The sequence below is a fragment of the Nycticebus coucang genome, chromosome 12 (assembly GCF_027406575.1).
Source record: "Nycticebus coucang isolate mNycCou1 chromosome 12, mNycCou1.pri, whole genome shotgun sequence".
In the NCBI taxonomy this organism is placed as follows: Eukaryota; Metazoa; Chordata; class Mammalia; order Primates; family Lorisidae; genus Nycticebus; species Nycticebus coucang.
In genome coordinates this window covers 70605788-70628375 of record NC_069791.1, presented here as the reverse complement: position 1 = coordinate 70628375, position 22588 = coordinate 70605788, and the positions used below count along the sequence as shown (strand labels likewise).

Below are 22588 nucleotides of genomic sequence, written 5' to 3'. Positions count from 1 at the left end.
CATTCCAGGTAGGGCAGAGGGGCCTGAAGATGGAGTTAATCTCGGATGGCCATTGATATAATCAATCATACCTACTTGTATAAACGGAAGCTCCTACAAACCCAGGACTGGGTTTGGAGAGCTTCTGCATAGCTGAACAAGTCGAGGATCCCTGGAGGGTGGAGCGTGTGGAGAGAGTGTAGAAGCACTGCACCCCTTCCCCCATACCTCACCCTGTGCAGTTTTTCCATCTGGTTGTTCATGTGTGTCCTTTGGGAGATCCTTTTAGAAATGGGCAAATGTAAGTACAGTGTTTTCCAGAGCTCTGTGAGACAGTCTAACAAATTATTTGAACCCAATAAGGAGTTTATGGGAACCTGATTTATATCCCATTGGGCAGAAACACAGGCCACATCTTGGGCTTGTGACTGGCATCAGAAGTGGGGAGGGCAGTCTTGTGGAACTGAGCCGGCAACTTTTGGGATCACAAGAAAAGGTTGACTTGTACCAGCCTTGAGCCACTTGTCTCTTACAGTGATCCTGTCCTACATGCTGCCAAGTATTCCTTTCTTTTTTTTTTTTTGTAGAGACAGAGTCTCACTTTATGGAAGTATTCCTTTCTTAAGCTTGCTTCCAATTGCCTTGATCTGTGAGCACCAACTATTTCTATGAGGACCCTCACTGCTTCATGACTGGACAAAGGCACTGTAGAGTAGGAATTAGCTCTTGGCAAATTTAAAGACAGAAGTGCTCCCTTTTTGTTCTATTGTTATTACTGAAAACCCCTGCCATAGGGCACAAGAGCCACAGTGTAGGTTGGAAAATGTAAATGGGATGGAAAGGGGTCTATAACTAACAAAATAATTGTATGTCATATTTTTCATGTTTGCACCTGAGGTGCAGAGGATAAAGTAAATCTTACTACTGCTGTCAGAAACAACACCTACATGCCAGTGATTTAATACAATGAAAGTTCAGACCTTCATCTAAGAATTCATTATGGGTGTTCCAGGGCAGTGCCTATGGCTCAAAGGAGTAGGGTGCCGGCCCCATATGCTGGAGGTGGGAGGTTCAAACCCAGCCCCAGCCAAAAGCTGCAAAAAAAAAAACAAAAACAAAAACAAAAACATCATTATGGTGTTCCTATTCCAAGGTTCTCATGGGTCCCTGTCTGCCCCTTGCTGTTTCAGGGACCAGGCTCCTTCAGTCTTAGAGTTTCACCCTCCTATAAGACCCAAGAGTCCTGGGCAGTGCCTGTGGCTCAAAGGAGTAGGACACCAGCCCCATATGTTGGAGGTGGTGGGTTCAAACCCAGCCCTGGCCCAAAACTGCAAAAATAAATAAATAAAAGACCTGGGAGTCCTCTATATTGCAAATGAGGAGACCTCTTCATTTGTTTTGCAAATGAGGAAACAAAGTGTGGACTTTTGTATAATCAGTACTTCCTCTAAAGGTAATATATATACACACTCCTCCCTCGGCCCCTCATTCTGTGTTAGTTAGAAATCAATTGCCTGACCCACATCTGTCTGCAAAGGAGGACAGGAAATCAGGAAACATATTTTAATGGAGGACCAGGGTTACTAGGGTGAGGTTTGTGATGCAATTACTTCAGACATAAGATTTAAGGCGGTGCCGCAAACTCAGCAGAGTTGAAAAACATTGTTGATGAATTTGCTTCCATTAATGCCAGAAACGTAAAATTATAATACATTTTCTTTTTAGAATTGTGGTCAATCTGAACTCTGAAATAATTTGGAGAGATTCATTCTGAGCCAAATTTGAGGACCATGACCCAGAGTCATGCTCAAGAGTCTTGAGCAAATGGACTCACTATGGCTGGGTTACAGTTCGGTTTTCTACATTTCAGGGAGACAGGAATTACAGGTAAAGTCATAAATCAATACATGAAAAGAGTACATTGGTTCGTCCCCCAAAAGGGCAGGACATCCTGAATTGGTGCTTACAAGTCACAGGTGGGTTCAGGGATTCTTTGATTGACAATTGGCTAGAAGGGTTAGGCCTTGTCTAAAAGATCAGGAGTCAGTGGAGAGGAATGCTTGATGTGGGAATGGAATTCTCATATCCCTGACTGGAGTGCAGTCATTTTGGAAAACCAGGTCAGAAACCAAAGATCTTCCCATCCCTGGATTCCTGGAGTGCCTCAAGGCCAGAGTTCCTGGAAACATCCTGCCCATATCCTGGCCCATAATCCTCACCCTAAGGATACTCCCATAATTCTCACTGGCACTGTTCCATTATAAGTCTAATAAAAGCCTTCAGCAACTGTGTGGGAGCTGAGCTGACACCTGGTCGGTCTCTATTTTCCTTTCCCCCTCTAGTAAAGTCTCTCCTTGTCCCTGGACTGGCCTCCTCTCCTTTCTTGCAGACCTTCACCCTGATTCTATGCCAGAACCTCTCACATGAGTCAAGAAAAGGCTCTTCTATCTTTCATGTGATGCTACACCAGCATCAGGGTGGGGACCAAAGCACATTGTATTGGGTTAATACACTCTGTTCAGTGAGATTTTACCATCCATAGGCATGACACAGTAGGCCCCCTGAGAAAGGAATTTGGGGGCAGAAGAAAAACATCAAAGTTCAGTTTTCAGTATAAATAAAATATTTAATCTTAAAATATTATATTGAGAATTTTAATACACTGGCCTTTCCATTTTCAATATTTGTTCTGCTCTTTAATGTTCTGTTGAAAAATTAACCATTACAAATACATAAAGACATGTATACAGGGGCAAATGTGACTTTTCCTTTTTTTGCTTATACTTTTGGTCATACCTAAGAATCTCTTGCCAAAATACAAGGTCATGAAGATGTACCCCAAGCTTTCTTCTAAGAGTTTTGTAATTTTAGCTCTTAGATTTATGTCTTTGGTCCATTTTGAGTTAATGTTTTTTTCTTTTTCAGTTAGTTTTATATATGACTTGAGGTAGTGGGTCCAACTTCATTTTGCAGGTGAATATCCAGTTGTTCCAGCTCCATTTGTTGAAGAGAACTTGTGGGATTTTTTTATTGGCTGTTCTAGGGATTATTATTATGACATATATAGTGAATTTCTCATAGTCTCCTTAGAATTAACATTTTACCACAGGGGTGTCCAACCTGCAGCCAACAGACCGTATGCTGATTTTGTGAGGAATTTTTGCTTATCTGTGGTGGCATATCACAAGAAATATGGACGGACCTTCTCTTCACTAAATAGCTTTCATTAGTGTTTGTGTATTTTATGTGTGGCCCAAGACAACTCGTATTCTTCCAAAGTGCACCAGAGAAAAAAATAAGGTTGGACAACACTTTTTTACCACTTCAAGTGAAATATAGAAACCTTATAAACACACAGGTACCTTTACCCTATGTGGCAATTATATTGATTGCATATACAATTATGGAAAATCCCACTACATAATGTTATACTTTTTATTTTAATAATTATATATAGTAAGGAATTTAATAGGAAAAAATGATCTTTATATTCACGTAGATATTCACCATTTCTTTTGTTTATCCTACATTCCTGAAGATCCATGTTTCCCATTGGTATCAATTTCTCCTCCCCATGAAGAACTTTCACTAGCACTTCTTTTAGAATGAGTTTGCCAGTACTGAATTCTCTTCATTTTCCTTCACTTGAAACTATTTTTATTTCACCTTCACTACGAAAGAATATTTTTGCCGAACAGAAAATTCTGGGTGGACAGTTCTTTCCTTTCTGGCTTCTTAAAAACATCATTCCACTTTCTTATGAAAGTGGCCTCCATGGTTTCTGATGCCAAATCTGGTCATTTGAATTATTGTTCCCTCCGTGTGATGCTTTGCTATTCCCTGGATGCTTTCAAAACTTATTTCCTTATCTTTACTTTTGTAGTTTGATTATGATGTGTCTGATGATGCTTCTGTTTGAGTTTATCCCATGTAGAGTTTACTGAGCTCCTTCAATCTTTAAACATGTTTCCTTCACCAAATTTGGGATGTTTTCAGACATTATTTGTTATATATATATTTGCATCTATCTGTATTTCTTCTTCTTCCAGAATTCCAGTGACAAATATGTTACATCTTCTTATACTGTCCCAAGGGGCTCTCAGTCTCAGTTAATTTCTTTTTAAAATCTTGTTTAAAAAAGATTTGTATCTAATTTGCTCTATCTGTTTAATTATTTATTTTAGAGACAGGGTCTCACTTATTGCCTAAACTGGAGTGCAGTGGTGGATCATAGCTCACTGTAACTTGGAACTCCTTAGCTCAAGTGATCCTGTCACCACAGGCTTCCAAGTAATTGGGATTACAGGTGTGAGCCACTGTGCATAGCCATCATTTTAATTTTTTAATTTCAATTTTTATATTTTTCATTTTTATTTTCTGTTTGTGTGTTTTCCTTGAAGTATGCCAGGTCATTTTTACATTCTCATGTAACGTAGGTTTCGTCATACCTACGGTATCTTTTTTTTTTAAATTTCCTTAAATATATTTTATTATCTAGCTGATAATTCTAATATAAGTAATCTTTAAAGTCCTGTTCTACAGTTTAATGTTTCTGCAGTTCTCTTGTTCAAGATCACTGATTCTAGTATTTGATGGTTTCCTTATTGAAATTTCATCTTACTTGGAACTTAATCTCTGGTAATTCTTTGAGGATGAGGTTTAAGTGCTTTACTTCTGAGAGGATGTGTGCTTAAATCTGCCAGGGACAGGTGCATTACCCAGTAGGACCACTGTAATGACATCTTTTGTATGTGTATTTTTCAAGCCTCACAGGCACTGTGGATTCTGGCCTAAGTACTTGAGAAGGTGTGGGAGTGCTTAGGCATGCTCCTTGGAAAATTTTTTCTTACTTTTCTCTAAAGCATGGCCGAAGAAGCAATCCTCACCATGTCCCCTTTTTAAGGCAGTTTTTCTCCCTTCTACTTCACCATTGAAGGCTTTAGTCTTTTGGGGGTCCTGGCTTCATGCAGGGGTCTCATCTGGCCTTAACCCTGTTGTGGAGCAAGCTTTTGTCCCCTGTCATTTGTGATTTTGAGGCCCATTTAAGCCCAGACTTTGTCTTTGGGTCCTTGGGGAATAGATGATTGATGTAAGATGTCTCCCTAAACACATTCATTTGTGTTTTTCCTTATACTCTGTGTTATGGTTTTGAGATGCTTATCCATGTTGTGAATAAAATTCACTCCATTCATTTTGAATACTGTCATAGATTTCCCCATTGTGAATATTTATTTATCTATTCTCCTATTGATGGACATTTAGGTTATTCCCAAAGATTGACTATGTAAATAGTCTGAAGTTGCAGTGAGCTATGATCATGTCAGTACACTCTAGCTGGGGCAACACAGGGAGACTCTGTCTCAATAAACAAATAAATAAATAAACAAACAAATGAACAAAATAACAAAAAGAGTGGCATTGGCATGTTCTTACCCCAGCTACTCTGATTTGATTAATTCACAGTGTATGCTTGAATCAAAACATTGCGTGTACCCTATAAAGACATACAACGAATTGGCTGGGCCAGCGGCTCACATCTGTAATCTTAACTCTTTGGGAGACTGTGGCAGGAGGATTGCTGAGGTCAGGAGTTCAAGATCAGCCTGAGCAAGAACAAGATCTCGTCTGTACAAAAAATAGAAAAATTAGCCAGGCATGGTGGTGTGTGCCTGTAGTCCCAGCTACTCAGGAGGCTGAGGCAGGAGGATCACTTGAGCCTAACAGTTTTGAGGTGGCAGTGAGCCATGATGATGGCATTACACTCCAGCTTGGTTCACACACCATGAAAGAAGTTTAGCCATTCTGACAGGGGTGTAGTGATGTCTCATTTTAGTTTTAATGTTTATTTCCCCAATGACTAATGATTTTGAACCTCATTTCATACTGTTTATTCATCATATGTCTCTTCTTTGATGAAATATCTTTGCAAATCCTTAGTGCAATTTATTAAATTTGGATTTTTTCTTGTGATTGACTTTCTTGTGATTGACATTGTTGCTAGAAATTCTTTATCTGATGTGTGTTCTACAAATATTTCACCAGTCCATAGTTGGTCTTTTCATTTTGTAAATAGTACTTTTTGAAGAGCAGAAGTTGTTCATTTGTATGCTGTCAAATTTATCAATTTCCTCTGTTATAGATCATGGTTTTGGTGTTGAATCCAAGAACTCTTTACCTAACCCAAGATTACAAAGACATTCTCCCATTTTTTCTTCTAGGAGTCATATAGTTTTAGGTTTAACATTAGATCTATAGTCTATTTTAAGTTTTAAAAATATATAATTGGGGTAAGAGTCAAAGTTCATTTTATTTATTTTATTTTAATTTTTTGATAGAGAGTCTCACTTTGTTGCCCACTCAGTAGAGTAACCTGGCGTCATAGAACACAGCAACCTCTATCTCTTGAGCTCAAGTGATTCTCTTGCCTCAGCCTCCCAAGTAGCTGGGACCACAGGCACCCACAACACCTGGCTATTTTTAGAGACTGGGTCTCATTCTAGCTCAGGCTGGTCTCAATCTTGTGAGCTCAGGCAATCCAACGACCTTGAGTGCAGAGTACTAGCATTACAGGCGTGAACCACCACTTCTGGCCTCATTTTTATTTTTCTATAAATATATAGCCAGTTCTTTCAGCACCATTTGTTAAAAAGACTATTCTTCCCTTGATCAGTTACCCTTGCTCCATTATGAGAAACCAATTGATTCAGTTTTTATGGGTCTACTTACTATTTCTGGACTCTTTATTCTGTTCCATTGATCTCTGTTTATTCATTCCCCTATACCTTACTGCCTTGATTGTTTTACCTTTACGTAAGTTTTGAGTCCAGTAGTGTAAGTCCTCCACTTTGTTTTTCTTTTTCAAAAAAGAAAAGTTTTTGGCTTTTCTAGGTACTAGTTTTCTCTTGTAAGTTTTAAAATCAGCCGGTCAACTTACATATGGAAGCCTGCTGAAATTGTGACAAAGAACATCTTTCCCCTGATTGAGCACTGAGATTTCTCTCATCAGTATTTTGCATCAGGATCTTGTCTTTCCCTTCAAATGTTCCCTGGGCACTGGAGAGGCATCACTAGCCTGACACCCTGTCCATGCTGTAGGCATCTCACCTTGGGCATGTCCCCTTGGGTCTGTCTTTAGTGGCCCCTTGACTGTCACCCTCACCTGGAAAATGCTCTCCCTCAATCATCCATCCCAAGGACTCACACCTCCCGCACCTAATTGCTCTATGTGGGAAGCTGCTATCAGCCTTGAGACCATCCTTGTCCTCTAACCACACAGCCAGGAACAACATCTTTTGGATCTGCCCCCTTCTCTACTGTCTACTCCCTAGGCTCAGACACCCCCGTGCTCCACCTTAATTATGGCAGCAACTTCCTGACTATTCTCACTCCATCCTCTCCCTCACCTGGGAACACACACAAGCCTCCACCAGCCCCAGCCTGGGTACCCAATCACTCCACTGCTCTGTTTCAAACTCACAAAGGGTGACTACTGCCCCTGTAAGAAAGCCCAAATCCCCCCTGTGGCCCCTGCCTATTGCTCTTGCCTCATTCCCTTCCCTCTCCTTTGTTCACCTTGCTTCAAGCACAGGACCTGCTTTGGACCCTAGAGATGCCAAATTCTTTCCAGCCTCAGGGCCTTTGCACAGGGCTTCACTGCCCAGGAAGGATCTCCCCACAGTCCTCGCCTAGACAACCCCCACTCATGTAAGGTCTTGTTTTGAATGTCATCTAAGTATAGGGGCCCTGTCATTCCTTCTCAGAGCCCCCTGATCTTTTCCTTATAACATTTGGAATGTTGTCTGTTTGTCCCCTTCTAGAATTGAATACAATAGACTGGACTTGTTTACTCTGTAATGCTGGGACCTAGCACAGCACCCAGTACCCTGTAGGAACACAGTAAATATTTCTGAAGGCATGAAATGAAGGAAAAAAGGGTAGAAATTAGGAGCAGGTGGGGATGGGGGGCTGGCAGGGGGCCAGCAGGGGAGAGGGTGGAGGGGCCTCATTTCTTCCCTTTGTACATCATCATGCAGAGCCCTTGTTGCCAGTCCTCAAGGACATTACACAAATTGTCAAGCTATTATTTAGGAAGAAATGAACAAAATTTCATTCTATTGGAGGTGGGGGTGATGCAGGTAAGGCAGATGGGCAATGTTGGACCCTGAAAAGGAAGTGATAGTTCTGGGCAGTGAATACACAGCCCTTCCTGCACTGATAATGGGAAGGAAGGAAAATCAAGGGAATTCAGATTCTGACCACCCAGGTAAGGCTCAAGGCCTGGGAAGAACTGTGGAGAATGAGGTCCAGGTATTCATATTCCCTTTCCTAGATTATTTCTTAATAATTTTACAGCTTTAGATGACTTTAAAGAAAGAATGAAGATTAGACCAAAAGAGCACCTCTCAGATACCACACACCACATGCTATAGAAACATAATGGTTATTGATCTGATTTGATCTGGGGACAGGAAAATGGGAGGGAGAAGGGGACTAACCTTTACTGAGGACGGCTGTGGGCTGGCTACATAGAGACTTCCATGTTTGTATTCAATTATTTCAACAGCCTGAGGACTGGATATTTGAAATTGTAAAGACAAGGAAACTGAGGCTAAAAGGGTTTAAAATGTGCTCAAGAACCATATGGAGCTCATGGCTGATCCATGGCTTGACCCCAAGTCTTTCTGAGTCCAAAACCCAGACTCCTTCTACTGAGAAAGGCCATCTTTTCCAGAGATTTCTTGGAAATGGGAATTTGGGAGCTTGACTTCTGAGAAGTGAGGATAGACTGACTTAATAGGATGACTCAACTTTGTGATCTTTTCATTTAGGCCCTACGAAAAAATTTAAAGCTCCCCAAAGCAAGGCCTCATCCAGTTTATCTGAGGAAAAAGAATGCAGAACCATGCCACAGGGCCTGAACCCACCAGCTTGTGGGTTCAGTGCTGGGGCCTGTGCCTCAGCCGGGAAGGAAGGGCCTACACCCCAGGAACCACTGGCTCAGGAGTCTGGAAGTGTCCCCTCTGAAGATGAAACCTCCAGTGACCTGGACCTGGAGCTACTCATGGAAGATGTTGGAAAAGAGCTGGAGCAGAGAGGGCCACCTCAGCGCAGGGATGACGAAGAGGAGTTCACCATGGCCTTCTTTGAAGAATAGTTGTGTGCTGTGACTCTCCTTCTCCCTTCCTGCAGCACAGGAGGGAGAGCCTCACAGTGGGGTCCCTGAGAAGTTGCTAAGTGTTGGGTTGTTCATTGGCTCCCAGGTTTAAGTCAGAGTTGTACAGTTTGTATGTTAATAAAGCAGATCACTAGCTGGTTGGTTGGTTTGGTCTCTAACCACACGCTTCCTTTTGGTCTGTTTCTCCTCTCCTCCATGTCACTGTGGTGGCATGTCCTTGTTTCTGGTGGGAGGCATGCAGAGGATAGGAATCTGGGGAAGGCAAAGAGACCTGAGTCCTGGGAGAGCCTTCAGAAGGGGAGATCTGGGTTCTGATCCTGGCTCAGCTGCTTACTAGCCACCCATACATTGCTGGGAAAACCATCTGGTTCTAATTTTATATCATCTAGTTTATGGGGTTGTTGATGATGTTGAATGAGGTGATGCCTGTAAAGCACTAAACACAGCACACACTAGTCATGATCCTAAGGGAAGAGTGTGGTTGGATTTGAGGGGCACATACTGGGTTCTGGGCTGCTGCCAGTGTTAGGGGATTTATGTTCCCTGGCTTGAGGAAGTCACCAAAAAAAGTACTAGAGGAAGGGCCTAGGTGTGAGTTATCTGTTCATGTGTGTGTTCATGATAGGTAGAGACAGCAGTTGAAGGTACTATCAGTTTTCTCCTTAGATATATTCAGGTGTACTTTTATTTTATTTTTTTCTGTGAAGCAATTCACACTGCAGTGCCCTTTCATTTTTGTGGTCAAAGGCCAGGAAGGTGAAATGGGAACTGGAGTAGATGTGTGGCTGTGTGTCTCTCAGCCACACCTGCTGACCTCTGAGTTATCTGTGTCCGGCCTTGGTTATGGCTGGAAGCTGTGATCCTTCCCACTGGGAGCACAGCTCAGTCTGAGGAGGTCAGCATTCAGTCTTGTTTCAGGTGAAGAGGTTTCTCTCACTGTTAAGAAGAGGAGGGGGTCCTTTCCTGGGGGCTCCCACTGGGAGGGTGACAGTGAGTTGGTACCAGTGCGCTCAGGCCTGAGAGGGTATCTGCCTGTGTGTGCTGCTCTAACATGATACCTGGGACTGGGTGATTTGTAAAACACAGAAAGGAATTTCTCAGACAAATTGTTCTGGCAGCCTAAGATCCAGGCGAAGGCAGCCTTGGTGTCCGGTGTGGGCACAGTCTCCCCTTCCAGATGGTGCCCTGTTGCTGCATCCTGTGCAGGGGCTGACACTGTGTCCTCACCTGCTGGATGGGTTGGAGGGTTATGCTGTGTCTTCACCTGGCCGAAGAGCAGTGGAGGGGGGAAAAACAAGCTAGTTCCCTTCATTCACGAGGGTGGGGCCCCCACCTCTTTATACCACCCCAATGGGGATTAAGTTTCAACATGAATTTTGTTTTGTTTGTTTCGTTGGTTTTTAAGACAGAGCCTCAAGCTGTCACCTTGAGTAGAGTGCTGTAGGGTTGCAGCTCAAAGCAACCTCAGATTTTGACTTAAGCCACTACCACGTGAGTGCCCGGCCCACAGCACAGTCCCCTCCCTCCCATCCCAGCTTCTCCAAGCTTCTCCTTAATTCTATCAGGGCCTAGGGTGACTGCCCACCTTGGGGTGCAGATGGGATTTGCATATTCCCCTAGGATCTAAATGGAGGTGTGCTCGGGTCAGCGGTGTGACAACCAGGACAGAAAGCTGGGCAGGGGACTCCAAGAGTGAAGTTATCTGCCAGGTGTGGGCCGAGGTCACATGGCAGCTAGAAGGGGGGAAGAATGGGAAAGAGACACATGACCGGGGAGGGGATGATTGGAGAGGAGGAAGGAGTGGTGGATGATGGGGATGATGGTGGTAAGGACTTACTTTCATTCCCAATATTCTCATATTTCTCCTCCATGTTTTGGCCCCGTTCCCTGTATGAGAACAAGAGGATGAGAAATAGATTAGTTGGGCAATAGAGAGTTAGGGGCTGGTCTTCTCTGAGGGGAATTCAGCAACCTGCCCTGACAAGCTCAGAATGAATGTGAGGGTTTTAGGCCGTCAGAGGAGGCTGCCTGGAAGAAGAATTAGAGGCAACTTGAGGTATGGCCCCACACAGGTCCCTCAGGGATGGGTGAAGTTGGGTTATTGTAGGGAAGCTGCTTGTACTGCAGGGAACAGAGCAGAGAAATAGGCATGGTCAGCCCCTGCTCTCTCTCTGCTGGCACTGCCTTGGCTAAAACTGGGAGAAGAAACCCAAGTTGGTGAGTTTCATGGCCTCTGGGCGGGTGCTTGAGGCCTGGTAACTGGAAGGAGAAGGTGCCCCGGGAGGGACAGGAGGAAGGACAGCCAGCACCATCTGGGCAGGGAGGGAAGGCAGGGAGTGAGGCTTCTTTCCAGCGGGGAACACAGTGGCCATGGCAGGCCAGGGCCTGAGGAAAGGAGATAGGGTAGAGGGGAAGAGCTGAGAACAGGGAAAGTGAGGGAGGCTGGGAGAGGAGAGGGGACAGAGGTTGGGACTTTGCTTCTGAGCAAAGCAGGCCAGAAAGGACCTGGAGGCAGAGGGATCCTGTGGCCCTCTGATGCATTCCACAGGGGATAAGGACAGGAAGGAGAGAGCAAGAGAGAAGTGGAAGGAAGGTGGAACAGCTGGTGTGTCTGGGAAGGAGATGCTTTTCAGAAGAATGAAAGGAGGGAAGAGGACATGGGAGAAAGACTCCAGGGAGACACTTGGGAAGAGAAGCTCTGAACATTTGTGCTGGAACCCAGAGTCCACTGTTGTCTTTTTATGTAGATGGAACCTGAGGAGGTGGAGAGCCTGGCCTGTTAGAGGCCCAGGGAGGACGCAGGTGGATAAGTCTGGAATGTGAGAGTGGCTATGCCAGGCTGGGCTTGTGGAGTTCGTAGAAGGACCGCCCTGTTTCCTAACCCTTTACCCTCCCTGTCACCTGCCTCCATACCCCCTTCAGAAGGATCAGCACTTACCTGGCTGGGGCTGGGGCTTTAGTCTTCTGACCTGTAGAAGGACCAACACTCTGTCAGTGTGACAGCCACAGTGATGACATTTCTCTATGCTGCCTGCCTTGTGCTGCACCCTAGGCTGAGACCATCCTCAGAGGGACCAGAACTGCTCAGCTCTGCCCAAAGCCAGGCAGGGAAGGGCCTAAAACTCAGCAGGTACCATGAGGCCCCCAGCCCTGTCCTCCCTATTGCCCCAGTAGCAAATTCAGAGACACCCCCTCATCCTGATCCTCTCTGCCTTTGCCTCCTTCCCCTTGTCTTAACTCCCTGCCCCTCCCTCAACCCAGACCCCTCTACTGTGCAGCCCCCATTGAGCTATTCCCCTCCCCTTGGCACAGCACCCACCACCCTCCCTGTCCTCCTGGAAACAGCCCCTGCTTTCCTTCTGAGTGGTGGCTCTTCCTGCTCTCCAGGCTTGTCCATCTTGTGGTTGGAATCTGTGTTTGTAGCCATTAAGGCTCAGTTCCCACCCCTGGGCCATTCCTCCACCTCTGGGCTGGTCCTTCACTGACACTATGCTGTGTCTCCCATGCCCTCTGCCCCTCCCCATCCACCTGGAATCCCCCTGGTTCTCAGACTTCCTCTCTATCATGCAGTATCATCCAGGAGGCCTCAGCATCCACAGGGACCTCTGAATACAGGACTCACTGCTCTCATCATCTCCAGGGACCTCCACTTGTACTCTACTTAGCAAACCCTGGGCTGTCTTTTGTGATGTTGGGCGTGGGAACTCTGAAATATTAAATGCTAGTATCATTTCTCTGCTGCAACTTCAGTTCCTTCCAGTCACACTCACCATCTCTCTCTTTTGGAAACTTAAACAAGTTTCATTTATTTCATGTGATTAAAAAAGCCTCTAGAATTAAGTATTTTAAACATTTCTAAGTATATCGGTCAATAGCATTATGTATATTCATTTACACCATCATGAAGGAGAACTTCAGAACTTTTTCATCTTGCACTACTGAAACTCTGTGCTCATGAACCTCTAACTTCAATTTCCTCTTTTCCCCTGGCCCTGGCAACCACCAGCCTACTTCCTGTTTCTACAAATTTGACTACTCCGTATACTTCATATAAGTGGACTCATGCAGAATTTGCCTTTTTGTGACTCACTTATCTCACTTAGCATAACATCCTCAAGCTTCATTTCTATTGTAGCATGTGTCAGAATTTCTTACCCTTTTTTTTTTTTTTTTGTGGTTTTTGGCCGGGTCTGGGTTTGAACCCGCCACCTCCGGCATATGGGACCCGCGCCCTACTCCTTGAGCCACAGGCGCTGCCCAGAATTTCTTACCTTTTAAAGGCTGAATAATTCTCTTGGGTGTGTAAACCATAGTTTGCTTGTCCATTCATAGCTCCATGAACATTATGGGAGATTCTCCCTTTTGGCTATAGTGAGCAATGCTGCTGCAAGTGTGGGTGTATAAATATCTCCTCTAGTCTTGCTTTCACTTCTTTTGGACTTATGCCCAGAATGAGGTTGTTAGATTATATACGGTAGTTCTATTTTTAATATTCTGGGGAATTCCATATCATTTTCCATAGCAGTTGTATCATTTTTGTCCTCCCCAGCACTGAACAAGTGTTTCAATTTCTCCTCTTCCTTACCAATGTTTGTTATTTTCTGTCTCATTTTGTTTTTGCGTTTGTGTTGTATTGTATTGTATTTCAGATTAATATGAGGGTATAAATGATAGGTTATATTGTTTTTGTTTGTTAGGTAAAGTCCAAGTGGTAGTTGAGCCCTTCACAACCCTGGGAGGTGTGCCATACACCCTTACATTGTGCCCATTAGGAGAGAGCATGCCAATCCCCTTCCTTCCTCCCCTCTCCCCCCACTTGAGTTTAATTCAGTTTTTCTCTCACATGGCCATGTAGTTGTTCATCTGCATTGAGTAGATTGGGTTTCATGTTGGGATTGAGTACATTGGACTCTTGCTTTTCCATTCTTGTCATAACTTTACTCAGGAGAATGTTCTTCAACTCCATCCAGGTAAATACAAAAGATGTAAAGTCTCCATCTTTTTTATGGTTGAATACATATACCACAGTTTATTAATCCATTCGCGGGTTGATGGGCACTTGGGATGGTTCCACATCTTGGGGATCGTGAATTGAGCTGCAGTAAACAATCTAGTGCAAATGTTCTTGAGGTGAAATTATTTGATTACTTCTGGGTAGACACCTAGTATTTGATTGCAGGATCAAAGGCAAGCTCTACTTTTAGCTCTTTGAGGTTATCCATACTTCTTTCCACAGAGGATGAATTAGTTTGCAATCCCACCAACAGTGTAAAAGTGTTCCTTTCCCTGCACATCCACGCCAGCAGTCTACAGCTTTGGGACTTTGTGATGTGGCCTATTCTCACTGGGGTTAGGTGATATCTCAAGGTCATTTTGATTTGCATTTCTCTGATGATTAGGGACGATGAACATATTTTTCATGTGTTTGTAGGCTATTTTTCTATCTTCTTTGGAGAAGGTTCTGTTCATGTCTCTTGCTCACTGATAAATGAGATGGTTTGCTCTTTTCTTGTTAATGAGTTTGAGTTCTCTGTACATTCTAGTTATCAGCCCTTTGTCAGATGTTAGCATGCAAATGTCTTCTCCCATTCTGAAGGTTGTTCTATTTGCTTTAGTTGTTGTGTATTAGCTGTGCAGAAGCTTTATAATTTGATCATGTCCCATTTATTATTATTTTTTTTGGTGTTGCTTCAATTACCAGTGGGGTCTTCGTAAAATCTTCACACAAGCCGATATCATTATGAGTTTTTCCCACACTTTCTTCTCTAGTTTTTATCATTTCATGTCTTAAGTTTAAATCTTTTATCCAGTGTGGACCAATTTTTGTAAGTGGTGAGGGGTGCGGGTCCAGTTTCAGTCTTCTACGTGAGGCTAACCAGTTCTCCCAGCACCATTTATTAAATGGGGATTCTTTCCTCCAGTGTGTTTGGTTTGATTTATCAGACAGATGGTGATATGCAGTTGGTTTCATCTCTAGGTTGTCTATTCTAGTCCATAGATCTGTGTCTCTATTTTTGTGCCCGTACCATACAGTTTTGATCACTATTGCCTTGTAGTATAACCTGAAGTCTGGTAATTTGATGCTTCCCGATTTGCTTTTATTTCTTAGAATTGCATTGGCTACTCAGTATTTTTTTCTGATTCCATATGAAACAAAGTGCTGTTTTTTCAAGTTCTTCAAAGTATGATGTAGGTGATTTAATGGGGATTGTATAAATCTGTAGATCACTTTAGGTATTATAAACATTTTTACAATATTCATTACTCCTAGCCATGAACATGGTATGTTCTTCCATTTGTTGTCTTCTGCTATTTATTTTCTCAGAGTTTCATAGTTCTCTCTGTAGAGAGAGAAAAGGACACTCTCCTTCATGTCTTTTGTTAGATATAACCCCTGTATATTTCCTTTTCTTTGGGGCTAGTGAGAAGGTGTGGTGTCTTTGATTTGATTCTCAGTTTGACTGTTTTTGCCACATATGAAGGCTACTGATTTATGGGCATTGATTTTATATCCCAAGATGTTACTGTATTTCTTGATCACTTCCAGGAGCCTTGTGGTTGAGTCCCTGGGGTTTTCTAAGTATAAGATCATAGCATCAGCAAAAAATAAGATTCTGATAACCTCAAAGATTTTGTTTTGTAATAGCAATATTCCAAATTTGTGTCTGATGATGTACTGTTGTGGTTTTGATTAGTATTTCTCTAGTGATTCATTATGTGGAGAATCATTTGATATGTTTCTTGGCCATTTGTATATCATCTTTGGAGAAATGTCCAAAGATGTTTAAATCTTTTGCCCATTTTTAAATCAGGTTATTGGATTTTTTTATTCTTGAGTTGTAGGTTTTTATACATATTCTGGACATTATCAAATATATGAATTTCAAATACTATCTCCCCTTCTATGGGATGGCTTTTCATTCTGTTGATTGTGTCTTTGGACAAACAAAAGTGCTTACATTTGCTGTATCTTGTCTATTTTTTTTTGTGTGTGTTTTTTGTGTGACCTGTGTTTTGGTGTCATATCCAAGACATTATTGTCAAGTCCAATATTATGAAGCATTTTCTCCATGTTTTCTTCTATATGTTTTACAGTATGGAGTCTTAGGTTTAGGTCTTTAATCCATTTTCAGTTAATTCGCAAAGATGGTATAAGAGTCCAGCTTCACTTTTTTTTGCATGTAGATATCCACTTTCCCCAACATCATTTGTTGAAGAGACTGTTCTTTCTTGTGTGAGTGGCCTTGGCACTCTTGTTGAAGAGTGTCTGAATGTATACACGAGGATTTATTTCTGGGCTTTCTATTTTATTTCATTGTTCTATTTGTCTGTCTTTATACCAGTACCACATTATTCTTATTACCGTAATTTTGTAATATGTTTTGAAATCAGTCAATATGTGTCTTCCGACTTTGTTTTTGTCACCTTGGTAAAGTGCCGTGGTGTTACAGCTCAAGTGATTCTCTTTCCTCAGCCTCCCAAGTAGCTGAGACTACAAGCATCCACCACAAAGCCCAGCTATTTTTTGTTGCAGTTGTCATTGCTGTTTAGCAGGCCTGGGCGGGGTTCAAATCCGCAAGTCTCAGGATATGTAGCAGGCACCCTAACCACTGAGCTATGGGTCCTGAGCATGTGGCACATTTCTTTTTCTTTTCTTTTTTTTGAGACAGAGCCTTAAGCTGTTGCCCTGGGTAGAGTGCCGTGGCATCACAGCTCACAGCAACCTCCAGCTCCTGGGCTCAAGCTATTCTCCTGCCTCCACCTCCCAAATAGCTGGGACTACAGTTGCCCACTACAAGGCCCAGCTATTTTTTGGTTGCAACCATCATTGTTGTTTGGCAGGCCTGGGCTGGATTCGAACCTGCCAGCTCAGGTGTATGTGGCTGGCACTTTAGCCGCTTGAGCCACAGGCGTGGAGCCAGTGGCACATTTCTTAAACTGCTCAAGGACATCTACAACCAATCACAGCTAATATTATAGTGAATGAAGTAAAACTGAAAGCTTTTCCACTTAGAACTGGAACCAGACAAGGTTGTCCTCTATCACCACTACTATTCAATATAGTGCTGGAAGTTCTAGCCAATAAAATCAGGCAAGAGAAGGAAATAAAGGGCATCCAAATGGGGGCAGAAGAGGTCAAACTCTTGCTCTTTACCGATGACATTATCTTATAGTCAGAAAACCACAAACACTCAACAACAAGAGTCCAGGAAGTGATCAAAAAGTATAGCAATGTCTCAGGGTATAAAACTAATGTCCACAAATCAATAGCCTTTGTATATGCCAATAACAGCCAAGTTGAGAAGCTAATCAAGGATACAATTCCCTTTACAGCAGCTTCAAAAAAAAAAAGAAAAGAAAGAAAGAAATACCTAGGAATAAAATAACAAAAGAGGTGAAGGACCTCTATAAAGAAAATTGGGAAACCCTAAGAAAAGAAATGGCAGAAGATATTAACAAATGGAAGAACATACCATGCTTATGGTTGGGAAGAATCAACATTATTAAAATGTCTATACTTTCCAAAGCAATCTATAGATTCAAAGCAATCCCCATCAAAATATCAACATCATACTTTCAAGATTCAGAAAAACTGATTCTTTGTTTTGTATGCAACCAGAAAAAAAAAAAAAACCATATAGCCAAGGCAATTCTTGGTAATAAAAACAAAGCTGGGAGCATCACCCTACCAGACTTCAGGCTACACTATAAGACTATAGTGGTCAAAACAGTATGGTATTGGCACAAAAATAGAGACATAGTTATTTGGAACTGAACAGAAAACCATGAGATGAAACTAACATCTTACAGACACCTGATCTTTGATAAACCAAACAGGAACACACACTGGGGCAAAGAATCCCTATTCAATAAATGGTGCTTGGGAGAACTGGATAACCACTTGTAAAAGACTGAAACTGGACCTGAACCTTTCACCACTAACAAAAATTGATTCAAAATGGATAAAAGATTTAAATCGAAGGCATGAAACAAGAAAAGTACTCAAAGAAAGTGTGGGGAAAACATTTGAAGATATCAGCCTGGGGAAATATTTTATGAAGAAGACTTCCATGGCAATGGCAACAACAATGAAGATAAACAAAGGGACTTAATTAAACTGAATAGCTTCTGTAAGGAGACAACACCAAAGGAAATAGACAACTTTCAGAATGAGAAAAGATATTTGCATATTATGAGTTGGACAAAAGCTTGATGCTAGGATCTACAGAAAACTCAAATTAATCAACAAAAAAGAACCAACAGTCCCAAATATCACTGGGCAAGAAACATGAACAGAATCTTCTCTAGAGAAGACAGACAAGTGGTCCCTTAACTGAAGATGAAATGAGAGAATTCATTTCAGTTATGAGATGAGTTAAATGATGAGAGTTCATTTCATAAGTTATTAGTGAACAGTTAAAGAAGAATGGTCTGAGAAAGAATGGTATTTTGAAAAATGTTGTGTTGGGCTATACTGAAAATTATTTCTCTGTAAATGAGTGTTGTAGAAATGAGAACTTTGATCCAACACTCACTTTCTTCATTTCTGCAGCATTTCTCTGACGATGTCACAAATGAGATTTTCTCATTTAATAATAAAAAATTGTGTAATGTTTTGCAAAGCTTCTGTCATAAAATGTCCAGGTCTTAGGAAAGAAAGGCAGCTTGCACTGTTTTGCTTGCGAGTCATTTCTTTTCACAATGGAAATCCTCAAGTCCACTTTGTGTGCTCTTCTAACCCTCCTCCAAACAAACAAAAAGGAAAATGCAGCATGTTGGCTAAAACTGGAGCCAAATGCACTAAAACATTGACTTCCTGAACTCAACTGTTGAACTAGTCACCTTTTAAAATATAGATTGCTCTTTAGCCATTTGTAGTGCAATAAGTCTTACAAGAAAGACTTCCCACATTTTCTTCCAAATTTTAAGAGGTGATTTTCAAGAGCTTTATTTGGGTACGTTGTCAGACCAGGATTTTCAGAGTTGATGGAAAAGAGTCTTGTGGGGAAACTTATTTTGATAAATTATTACACATGCAGAAAAACTTATCACACTAACTGGATCTGTCCACAACATGGAAAATAAACTAGATTTTCAGAAAAAAAAAAAAGACAGACAAATGGGTAACAGACATATGAAAAAATGCTCATCATCCTTAATTATCCCTAAAAGACAGACAAATGACTAACGAACATATGAAAAAATGTTCATCATCCCTAATGAAACCCTCTGAGATATCAAAACCACCCTGAGATAGCACCTAACCCTAATCAGAATGGCCTACATCACAAAGTCTCAAAGCTGCAGATGCCGGCGTGGACTCGAGAGGAGAGAACACTTTTACACTGCTAGTGGGACTGCAAACTAAATACAACCTTTTTGGAAGGAAGTATGGAGAATCCTCAAAAAACTCAAATTAGACCTCCCATTTGATCCTACAATCCCATTACAGGGCATCTACCCAGAAGAAAAAAATCATTTTATCATAAGGACCTTTGCACTGGACTGTTTATCACAGCCCAATTTACAATTGTCAAAATGTGGCAATAGGCTAAATGCCCACCCACCCAGGAATGGACTAATAGGCTGTGGTACATGTATACCATGGAATATAATTTAGCCATTCAAAGAGGTGGAGAATTTACATCTTTTGTATTAACCTGGATGGAGTTGGAACACATTCTTCTTAGTAAAGCATCACGAGAATGTAGAAGCAAGAATCCAATGTACTCAATTCTAATATGAAAGCAGTAGATGATCTAATACAAGATGGGGGGGCATGAGGGACCAGGAAGAGGGGAGGATGAGGGGTCATGGTGTATGGCACACCTCTTACGGGACACAATTATAAGAGGGACTTTACCTAACAAATACAATCAATGTAACCTGGTTCAAAAAACTAAAATAATAAAATGAAATTTAAAAAGGAAAAATATTTATTAGGACTTAATTTATGGCCTAACATAGGGTCTACCCTGGAAAATGTCCCAGGGGTACTGAGAAGAATGTGTTTGCTATTGTTGTTTGGGACAGTAGTGTGCATATGTCTGTCAGATCTAGTTGGTTTATCGTATTATTCAAGTCAATAAATGTATTGACTTATCTACTCATTATTTGAAAGTGAGATATTGAACTCTCAACAATTATTGTAGAAATGTATTTCTCTGTTCAATTATATAATTTTTTGCTTCATAAAAAAAGAGAGGGAGATAGAAGAAACATAGCAGACAATTATAATGTATGGACCTTATTTGGATTCTGATTTGAACAAATTGCAAAATATATGTTTATGAGATATTTGGGAAAGCTTAAATTAGATATTTGATAATATAAAAAATAAAAAAATAAAATAAAAACAAAAAGACACACACACACACAGAAAAAAGTAAACAAAATAAAAGGTAGACCCGAGTGCCTAAGAATGTTGGCCTTTGCTGTCTGCCTCCAGATCCTTTTGCAAGGAGAGAAAAAAAAAAAAGCAAAAACTCTTCTCCACCTTATTTTAAGCCACTGTTTTGGCCCCTCGTGGTAGCACCTGAACACAGTTCCTCACCAACACAAGTCTTTAGGGATTTTAAACCTGAAAGGTTGAATATGGCTAGAGAAGCCACTCCACGTACAATAGTTATATTCTCATCTGAGTTGAATCCTCAAACCCCTCTTCCAACACCCTCAGTGACTATGTCAACTCTCCCCACCTCTTCTTCACTCACTCTCTGGAGAAAACCACTGTGGTTTTTGCTCTGCAAAACTTTTTTAAAACTTGAATTTATCAATATTTTCATTCATGGCTCTTTGGTTTTTGTCAAACTAAGGGAAATTGTCTCTACTCTATGGTCATATAATAGTCTGCCATGTTTTCTTCTAGTACTAGGGCTATTTTTCCCTCATTTAAATCTTTGTCCTCACCAGGCACAGTAGCTCATACCTGTAATCCTAGCACTCTGGGAGGGTGGGTTGGTGGATTGCCTGAGTTCACAAGTTCAAGACCAGCTTGAACAATACTCCGTCTTTACCAAAAATAGAAAAACCAGCCCAGTGTGGTGGCAGGCACCTACAGTCCCAGCCACTGAGGCAAGAGGATCACTAGTTGCTATGAGCTATGATGCCACAGAACTCTAGCCTGGGTGACAGAGTGAGACTTTGTTTCCAAAAAATAAATAAATTAATTAAATAAATACAAAATAAATCTTTGATCTCCTTGGGATTTATTTTGATATAATTTATGAGTTAAGCAGATCATGTTATTTTTTCCTCAGATGGGTACCTAATCATTGCAGCATCATTTATTGAATTACCTATCATTCCTCATAGACTAGAAATGTTAACTTTTAACCTACTAAATTTCTGCATATATTTGGGGTTTTCATCCTGCTACATATAGGTTTCTCCTCTTTTCTCTTTTCTTCCATTGGAATAAGCCAGTGTTGCACTGTTTTAAGGATCACTGCTGAGTAAGCACTAATGCTCCAGTAGTGCGGACTCTGCTAGGATCTATACGTGCCCTTTAATCATCAGGAGTACCCCACATAGGTTACCATTAATCCTACTGACATGACGAAGCTGAAGCACATAGTATTTATACCAATGTGCCAAAACTTCCCTAGTGAAGGTGTGAAACCAGGATGGGACTGCAGGGTCTTCACCTCTGTGCTTTAATATATGAAAGAATAAGTCTCCTTCCATTGCAGATTTTCCTTTAAGTAATTTCAGATCAATTTTGGGAGATGCTGGGATACAACTAATAAATGCCTCTGTCCTTCTCCTCTCTTTTGAGCTGTAAATACACCCAAATGTCTGGTGTACAGCTCTGTTCATATGCCGCACAAGTATCTCAAATATAACATATCCCAAATTAGATAGATCATCTTTCCCTGCAAACACGTTCTCTTCTTCTATTCCCTATTTTAATTGGTGGCTTCATCACAGCCTCATTCACCCAAGTGGACACATAAGCTTATTCCTGCTCCCTTGCTCTCCAAGCATCTGACAATCAAGTCTTCTTGGCCCTTTCCCCTCCATCTGCACTGTCACTGCCATAGACTGACCCAGCCCAGCCCACCTGCAGCCCCTCCACCATAAGCTGGCATATCTGTGCCAGGGAGCTAAGGTCACCCCTTGGCTGTTCACATTGCCTGTAGGATCAGAGGCTCTTGGGGGTGATTTCCAAGGTTCTCTTGCTTATTTCCCACCTCCTCTGCCAGCACTGAGAAAGTTCTTGGGATGGTTCCTCCACCCAGAAGGTAAGTGAGTGCCCAGGACACCACCTGTACCACTTGCCTGGCTAATTCTTTTTGTTCTTTGAGACTTTTTGCTTATGTCACTTCTTCTGGGAACTCCTCCCTGACTATCTCTTCTTGGTCCCAACTTTATGAAATGTTCTTTCTATAGAAATTCATATAGCTCTTCCTCAATGAAGCTGTTAGCCTTTAA

General features: G+C 41.7%; 1 protein-coding gene across 2 annotated transcripts in view; it reads right to left on the bottom strand.

The window, feature by feature from the left end:
* Positions 1 to 9808: 9808 nt before the first annotated feature.
* Positions 9809 to 22588, bottom strand: part of LOC128562572 (paired immunoglobulin-like type 2 receptor beta) — a 56396-nt gene continuing 43616 nt past the window's right edge. For both annotated transcript variants that reach the window (XM_053557640.1, XM_053557641.1), the window contains 3 exons: positions 12093 to 12123; positions 10992 to 11041; positions 9809 to 10384 (listed from right to left, as the gene is read on the bottom strand). In XM_053557640.1, the coding sequence (XP_053413615.1) occupies positions 9996 to 10384; positions 10992 to 11041; positions 12093 to 12123 (470 nt within the window). In that variant the 3' untranslated portion in view covers positions 9809 to 9995. The remainder of the gene's footprint in view (positions 10385 to 10991; positions 11042 to 12092; positions 12124 to 22588) is intronic.